The 9,245-nt window shown below is 29.4% G+C and overlaps 1 protein-coding gene across 1 annotated transcript; it reads right to left on the bottom strand.

Moving 5' to 3' along the window:
* Nucleotides 1-481: 481 nt before the first annotated feature.
* On the bottom strand, nt 482-7,974 carry LOC114125805 (zinc finger protein 862-like). The gene is made up of 6 exons (XM_050209404.1): nt 7,815-7,974; nt 7,022-7,078; nt 6,571-6,939; nt 4,952-6,516; nt 3,341-3,375; nt 482-653 (listed from the first exon to the last, which is right to left on the bottom strand). The coding sequence occupies exons 1-6, from the start codon at nt 7,972-7,974 to the stop codon at nt 482-484; spliced, it is 2,358 nt and encodes a 785-aa protein (XP_050065361.1).
* Nucleotides 7,975-9,245: the final 1,271 nt, after the last annotated feature.

The following is a 9,245-nucleotide window of genomic DNA, read 5'->3' as shown; positions in this document are numbered from 1 at the left end:
TATATTTAATAATAGATAATTAGATAATTGGATTATGAACATGGTTTTAATAATCGTTTGTATAGATTTTTAGGATTAAAATTACGTATTTAAATAATTGGTAATATTAAACATGAAATAGAAGCTTATAGTCGAATTACCTGTTTACCATGACGCGTACGTATATTTTGGGGACTACGCCCAAAATAGTTTAATATAAAAGGGGTTGTGGTAGTATTAAGAATTAGACTTAGTTAAGCCTCACTCACGCATATACTTAACAACACATCGGGCTAGCTTTTATTATATACATTGTCTCAGTGAATAAATAACTTTTAATTCAAACGAGTTGTTTATTAACTTCAAACTTCCTACGCTCTCTGAAGAAGACATACGACAAAGTGGACTTCGTCGTTAAATCGTGTTGAGCCATCTTTACCAAGACCGGCTCACTACATTTTTAATAACTTGGTTATATTCTTATCATTAAGTTTATTTTTGATTAAATTTTTAGCCACCGAAACCACTTGTTTAAGCCGCAACCAGCGCCCAATTTGCGTTTAGCCTTCATAGCTGTTGTAACCAACCAAGACGCAGCTTTTTCCTTAATACCAGTATCTTTAGATTTAAACACTTCCCAAGCTTGATTTACTAATATTTCATAAGATCTATGTCTATCCGTTAGCGAATTACTTTTTTCATACGCTATATTTTGAGGTTTGGCCTACTCTTCCAGTCGGTTTATACCTTGGTCACCGCGTGCTAATCTTTCTTTTAATTTAGTACCAGGACCAACAAATCCAAAATATAAAAAAAAAAAAATGAGGTATAATTAATGATGTAATGTAGTGACTTACCTATAGCCTGGCAAGTGTAATTCTACGGGTAAATGTTTTATAGCTGAGTTAATAAGGCCAGAACCCTTATTGTTGTTTCGTTTACGAACGCGAGACATCGTGTGACGCTCTTAATTATGACATTGGTATTTATAGTGAAAAATGAAGTTTATCGAGCAAAAGAAAAAGCTACGAATTTATAACATTGATATTCCGGGCACAATACAGTTTAGGCATGGTGAGCTATTTCCAAACACTATACGATCATTGGTGTTGGGAAGCTGATGTGGTAAAACAAATTTAATATATTTCTTACTCATTGATGAAAACGGTCTACGATTTGAAAACGTTTATATATACTCTAAAACGTTGGAACAGCAAAAATATAAACTATTGAAACGTATATTAAACGTAAATATATCGCATTAAAAACTGGTGAAGCAAATGTTCAGCAATTAATGACGCAGACGCTCAAACCTATTATCGAGCCTATAACTAAAATATCGAATACGACTCGGTCGCCATCTACCAAAATTAATAACGACGAATCGAAATATTTAATTAATGACAGGAATCAACAAGAAATTGAAAATTTGTTTCACTCAGTAGAATTAGATAAAACTTATGATCCAAAAAAACTTTTCAAATTTTAAAATTATCTTAGGCTAAAAAGAAGTGAAATTTATTGAAAACACTATTCTTATTGACGGTACTATTTATCCAACAACCTCAGGTCTAGTTCAGTTATTATTTTTGAAAAATCCACTTATTTATGCCGATAACAAACTAGAAGTATATAAACCGATATTACTTCAGACGTTTGAACATTTAACTCTGGACAGAAAAAAAATTAAAAATAACTACGGTATTAAATAACTATGCACCTATAACATAAAAATGTATAATATCAAATTTTTGAGTAAAAACTGAGGAACGTATTAATATTTGTCAATTATAATTATTTATAAATATACTCCCTTTTATCATTATTTCATTGTTTGGTAGACTTAACTATAATTTATAATAATTATTTAAAACGTTTAAAATATTATAATGTATGTAATAACCAAATATAAACCGTATATCATTTATGCGAGATTTTGTTATTGATAATAGCTTAGATCATATACTATGGATGTAGTCATGCATATAATTGCTCTAGCACCGAATTGTGACCAACATCATCCACACCATCTTCAGAATTTCACGGTACACGACACTAATGCGCATGCCCGAAAGCCAAAAATCGGTATCAACATTCAACAATGCCAACTGATAAGTAATAACACGTTTATAATTTTTAATTTTTATTGTTTTAAATTTTAATAATAATTTTTAGTATTCACGCATAATAATTAATAAATAACAGTGAAAAATAAAAATTAACAATACTTCACATTTTACAATAGTAAACAATCATTAAATTCAACAAAAGTTATTCTAAATTCTAATAAATAAATAATAATAGGTAGGTAATCACATTTGAACATTTCTAAATTATATAAAAATAAAAATTCTAAGAATACAAAAGGTACAACAAGTCAACATCAAACGTATACATTTTTTGTTTACTGATTTCAAGTTCCTTCGAATATTTTTTTGGTGATTGATAAAGTAAGCATTTAGGCATAATGATGCAGTCTGATAGTGACATAATGGCGGATTATTAAGGGTATTAATTGTGATCTATAATTATTGAAAACGTCTTGGTCCATTATATGATTTTTCATTATGTCACTATTGAAGATTGATGTTTCAAAACAAACTTAATTCATGGATTTTATACATAAATATTGACTTATATTTTTTTTGGTAAGAAGTAGATGATTATTCATTCTAATAACATGTTCTGTAGCTATACATATTTTTTTATACATCTGCAGATGTCTTAATTAATTTGCCTTTATTTTTAATTTTTAGCAGTAATGATATATATTCATTGTTTTCATCAACTAATTGAGATTCACAGATTATACAAATATTGGTTTTCCTTTTGATTTTACGGGCAATGATATTGTAAAATAAGTACCTAGTTAATTAATGAATTCATGTCAATTTTTTCAATCAATACGTTCAAACTCAGTATTTTTTACAGTTTAATAATAAAAATTTCAACAGTTAAAAAAGTTCTTTCCTTTATTTCTGTTGGAAATTACATAATAATAGCATTTGATATATGACTAGCTAAATCTATAGTCATAGTACGATTTTTTTGATTAAATCATTAATGATGAGCTCCACTAATAGTGTACGACACAATTCATTCAATTTTTTATTTTTAAAGTAATAGTCAACAACCATAGAACCTTGTGAACTTTTTGTCAGAATTTGACTTAGATCAAATATATTTTCATTTGTTGGAACAATATTTTGTGCTGTAGATACTGGAATTGATTTTGGTTTTATGTATGGAATTTGATGCAGTTCAACTTTGTTTTGATAATCATGAATATATTTTTCAAACTTTATTTGTATACCAATAGGAAAATTCACCGGCAATAATCTAATGTTTATAATTCATATACTTCATCTCTTCGGTATCAATCCATTGGTCTATATTCTATAACAAAAAAAAACAAAAATATAATATATAAATTAATAAAAAATTAATTCAATAATAATTCTTACCTATACATGTTTTATACAAACATTCTAGACTCCATGATTTCAAAATGTTCCAAACTTTCATACATTCATGTATGACATGTTAGGTATTGACAATGACATCTAATCTCTGTTTATTCATATCCAGTATATTTGCTGTTTCATGTTGGAATTCAGTGTAATTTAAAAGTACATCATAATTTTCCATATCATCCATGATCATCATCATCCTTTATAATATTATAATAATTATTGTAATAAATTTATGTATTTTATTTTATGTGTTATACATTTGAAGTTAGAACATTTAAAAAAAACTCAAAAACTCAGAAAATTATGTAAAACATAAAGGGTACCTAATTGTTATTTACATTAACCATTAAATTAACCTCAATACAATAATAATATAATATATAATTATACATTTCAATATAGTAAAACATTAAATAGTAAAATATATCTACGTACAGTTAAAACTTAATAGTAAATAATAAAATTTAATTAAAAAATAAAAAATTATAATTTACTTACATAAAAGTAATATATCTTTTAATCGTACAACCAAATCTCCATTAATAAGTGTACTAATATTAATTGGTGGTCCACTATAATTTTCAGGATTTAATACAGTTTTTAAAATTATATTTTTATCATTATTTACTTTATATGATTTTAAATTCGGGCAATAGAAATCAATTTCTATTTGATTAACTACAAATATAACAGTTAAATTATTTTTGTCAATGATAATTTCTACAATTCCATGTAACAAAACTTAACTCGTGTGTTTTGGTTAATGAAATGTTAACTTTTATTATATCGAATATACATGTTATGTACTTTGAACATACAGATAATAGGATACATTTACAAATAGTGAATTGTAACAAATATTAACAATATAAAATCAGAGAATATAAAATAAATAATATTACAATAGTGATATTTATGATAATGACATTAATACGGTGTACAAATAAGCATATATGGAAGATCGTCATACTCGTACATATATAATACAGAAATATAATACGAACATCGATTGCACAGTAAATATTACAAGGTGTATCTTCCGTAAAATAATTATCCACCGGAAGATAGTCGTAAATCGGACGTATGGTGCTGCTACGGTGGTCCGTAGCCCATACGCCGATATAGACGTAGGGAACGGGGGGAACGCCGGACTCGGACGCACGGTGCTGCTACGGTGGTTCGTAGCCCGTACGCCGACTAGGCGGAGACAGGTGGAGAGTGAACTATCGCGGTGCTGCTACGATAGATCGTAGCCCACGGAGCCATTCACTTACGTTCAGTGTTGAATTCAGACATTTTTTCCAGGGGGGGCAGTATGAGATGTGAAATTAATATAATACAAATTAACAAATTTTACTTTATTTACCTGATTGATATAATTGAACATAATTGAGCTTATAAAAACAATTGAAATTATTTAATATTTAAAAAATGTATAATTAATATTACTATTTAAAGCGTATGCGGCGTGTTTTCTTTGTTGCATATAAATCTATCACCTCGTCGACATATTCAATTGACGGATCTTCATCACCTTCTATACTTATTTTCATACAGTATTGAAGAGTATCTTGTCCCATTCGGTTGCGAAGATTTGTCATAATTCTATTCATCGCACTGAATGATCTTTCTACGGTAGGCGTTCCTATTGGAATACATAAAATGGATTCTGATAATTTTTTCAGATGTTCATAACCAATATTTGCTTCAAGAAGGTCAGTTATTGGATATCCGTTTGTTTTAACTTTCTGTGAAGCAACAAACATAAAAGACTTATAATCTGATAATACTCCATCTTTTTCATTTTCATTTAAAGAAAAACAATCACATAACTGTTCAATAATTTTTTCTGATGAATTTGAAAATGATTTGTAATCTTCGAATATTGCACACCCTTCGATAAGTGTTAAAGCTGTGTCATTAAATCGACGGTTCATTTCTTTGATTGTTTGTTCCAAAAACTGTGAAAGGCAAGATATTGTTTCTTTGAAATAATCGTCTTTTTTTAGTGAATTAAGTTTACTTGAAATATCAGTAGCATTTTTAATGATGGTACTTTTATTCACTGAATCTTGTTTTAAACCTTCTAAAATTTTATTTAAGTGACATGTAGTACTTTTAATTAATGTTGGCAAAGCTGAAATACAAATTGTAGGACCTTGCAGTGTTAAACTTAAATTAGAGATTGCGCCTAATATTTCATCCAGTCCACACAAAAGTACTATAAAACTTTCTTCGCGGAGACTTAGTAAAATTCCACCGGCCAAAGATGCTAAATCTGCGCCATCTTGATGAATGTGTTCACAAGTAGTAGTTATAGCAATATATGACTGTTTAATTGCATGAACTATTTTATAATGACTTAACCACCGAATTTCAATAGCCTCAGGTATTTTTAATATTGGATCATTTAAAATCGCTTGTATTTTATGAAGCAGTTCTTCTCGTTTAGGAGATTGATGAAACAGTTTATAAATATCTTTCAATACATGGAACACACGTTTAATTTTGGGAAATTTGTTGCGCATACTAGTTAATGCAAGTGATAATACGTGAGCTCGACAGTGAATATATGGCACTTCTCTTCCAACTTTATCGGATACAAATCTACGAACTCCACCTTTATTTCCGGACATGTTTGATGCCCCATCAAAACCACAAGCTATAATATTATCATAGGACAAATTATGCTTAGTTAACTCATTGCTTATTGCATCTATGATTGTTTGAGCTTTAGTATCAGATAAAGCAACAATATTAAGAAATCTCTCAACTGGTTGATTATTTTTAACGAAGCGAACACATATAGATAATTCAGATTTATTATTTATGTTTGTACTTTCATCGGCTAATAAAGAAAATTTTTTCCCGTATATTTCTTTGTCTAACTTAGCATCTAATATTTCTGAAGCACAACATAATAGCTCACTAGCTGTAGCTTTACTCGTGTATGTTGAGCGGTCACTATTTGCATTAATCCAATTTTGAAGTGAATCGCTGGTTTTCACAATTAATCGCTTAATTAATGGCTCATATTTAGTTGTATGAGCTATTTCTTCTTTCACTAAAAAATAAACAGATCGGAAAAGGTATGATAAATGTTTGCGGTTTATTTTACATTCTTCAGAATTTTGATTTAAAATTTGATTATATACAGGGTTTTTTAAAGCTACCAAAGCAAGTTTTTCTAGTTCTACATTACGAATATGTGACGCAGAATATGTATGTTTATTTAATTTTCCATCTTTTCCCAAAGCATTTTTATAGTTTTGGAATGGTGTTTTAACAAAAATTCCTCTTGAGCTAGCAAATAACGCTGAATCGTTGATTACATGTTTTTCACATAATTTACAAAAAGCACCAAATCTCTGATTATCAAAATAAAGCCAAGGATAATCTGCTTCCCATTTAGTGTTATACAATCGATTTACTTTACCTTGTTTCGATGAACTACTAGTTAATGTAACTGGGTTCTCTGGTAGGTTATCTAAAATAAAAATTATAAAAACATTAAATAATAAAATTAAATATTTCTAAGTAGAATGTAGATTATCCAAAATATATTTTACCTTCAGTTGAAGAGTTAGTTACAATATCTTGATTTATGTTAATAGAATCTGTTGAATCTACAAATTTGGTTTTTTTATTAGATGAAAAATAATCTTTGATTGATCGTTTTGACATTTTTAATTTTATAAACAAAAGAAGCGTATTTGCCACAAAACTATTACAATCACAAAATACAAAATAATAATAACTAGGTAATTTTTTCTACGTTAATATTGACTATAACAGAGACGCGTGATTTTTAAACTGCGAGGTGGTGTCTACCGTCTAACATTAGGATTAAGTAACCCAATAAATTAAATAACATTAATATAATATCTATTATATATATCTATATAGGCGGTCTCAATTTTGTTATTGTATTATTTTTATCAATTGGGCCTGGTGCACACTATGTATTTATAAACGCACGGTGCCGCGATAACAAGCGTGGCATACTCGTAAATTGATTGCGTAATGCACACGTGTGTCTATCTTGCGTACAAGTATCGGACAACAGCAAAACCGCGGCCCGCTCACGCACTTGCGGCGCACGCGTTATAACAACGTTAAAAATAGTCATAATATCTTAGACCTTAGTCAAATGTCAACGATAAAGACATTTTATAGTGACTAACCGATTAGAATTTCCAATTATATTATTTTAACGGGCTGTGTAATATGCACCTAGACCATTCAAATTGTTTCATTAATAAATAAATCATTTATTTACTGACATTTAACCGGGGGGGCAAACAAAACTTCAGGGGGGGCAGTTGCCCTCCCTGATGTATACCTGGATTCAACACTGCTTACGTTTACTGCTGCCATGCCGTTGTCTTCGGTCGATGGTGTTTCTAATTAACAGGAACGCTTCTTTTCGACGAAGACTGATTGATGTCAAGCTGTTTATCGATGGGTGGTATATCTGCATGTTGCGGACGGTCAGGGTCTGGTAGTAGACCGTCGGTGACATCTCCTTATTTCATTCACCTCCGATCTTATTCTATGCCTTCTAGGTCTCGCCTTATGCGTACTGATACATTTGTCGGTGTATTAAATCATTGTCGCGAAATATATTGTATATATGCAAATGTTAATATATTAAATTAGCAAAGGTGTGGTGGTGTTTATATCATCATGCGGTAACGCGCGCTCTTGTGTCAACCAGTTGTGGACGCTAAACAGATTGTCGCCAACTGGTTCACTTTGTCACCGCTAGTGACGCTATTCAATAATCCCGATCGCTGATTATTTTATCTGATTACCACCAGATGGGTTAGTGTCGATAGCTGTTGTTTCGTTACATCCATAAAGACAAACTTCTTCAATAAAATTTGTTTAAAAATACCCAATGTTATGTGTTGTGCCTTTATATTCAATTTGAGAATAACTTGAAAAATTATCAGATGGAAAACCAAAAACTCTCTGTAAAAATTCTATGCCATTACCTACTTATTATTTTATATTTTTCATTAAGTTTAATATTTATATTATTTTTACTATTCATTATGTTAAACGCATACTTGTATTGATATTTTTTATCTAATGACATTGTAATGTTTTTCCTAGAGCTTATATTTCGAACATATATTTTTAGGTTTTTGTGCTTAGCTTCATATCTGAAACACCGAAAATGTTTATGAGGTCCAGATTGTCGAATAACTAATGGACAATGTAAAAGAATGTGATGTTTAGTTTTTAACGTACCTATCTTGAAAAAGTAAAACGTAATCTAAATGATGATTTTTTATAAGTTGTTCTAAACGAATTATTGAATTATTTTTTATTTGGTTTGAAAGTAGAACATCTACTATTTCCAAAAAATTTAAAAAAATAACCATATAGGATCATCATCTGGGACTAAATCACCTATCATTAGAGAAAAAATGTAAAAAAGTCATAATTTCTGTAGAACGAGGATTATAAAATGGATCGACAAAAGATTAAATATACAACACAATTAGTTATAATAAAAATACGTAATATTTCACTATAACTAAAACACATAACTAAGTATGAAAAGTAAATTGCCTTCTAACAATGTAAGTTCTATGCTTACGAGACATGCATGACGTACACCTAGACAATACTAGAAATGCCGTCCATAGTACACTAATACACAGCCTTATATACTAATGATCTATTAACCCATGGTTCACGCCATTTTATAAGCTCTCTTACTTGCTAATATAATATCACACCATATGTGGTGTAATTTAACAAATTATAATAACAACTTACTAT

Source organism: Aphis gossypii, unplaced genomic scaffold, assembly GCF_020184175.1.
Source record: "Aphis gossypii isolate Hap1 unplaced genomic scaffold, ASM2018417v2 Contig00466, whole genome shotgun sequence".
Classification (NCBI taxonomy): Eukaryota; Metazoa; Arthropoda; class Insecta; order Hemiptera; family Aphididae; genus Aphis; species Aphis gossypii.
This window is presented reverse-complemented; position numbering and strand designations above follow the sequence as displayed.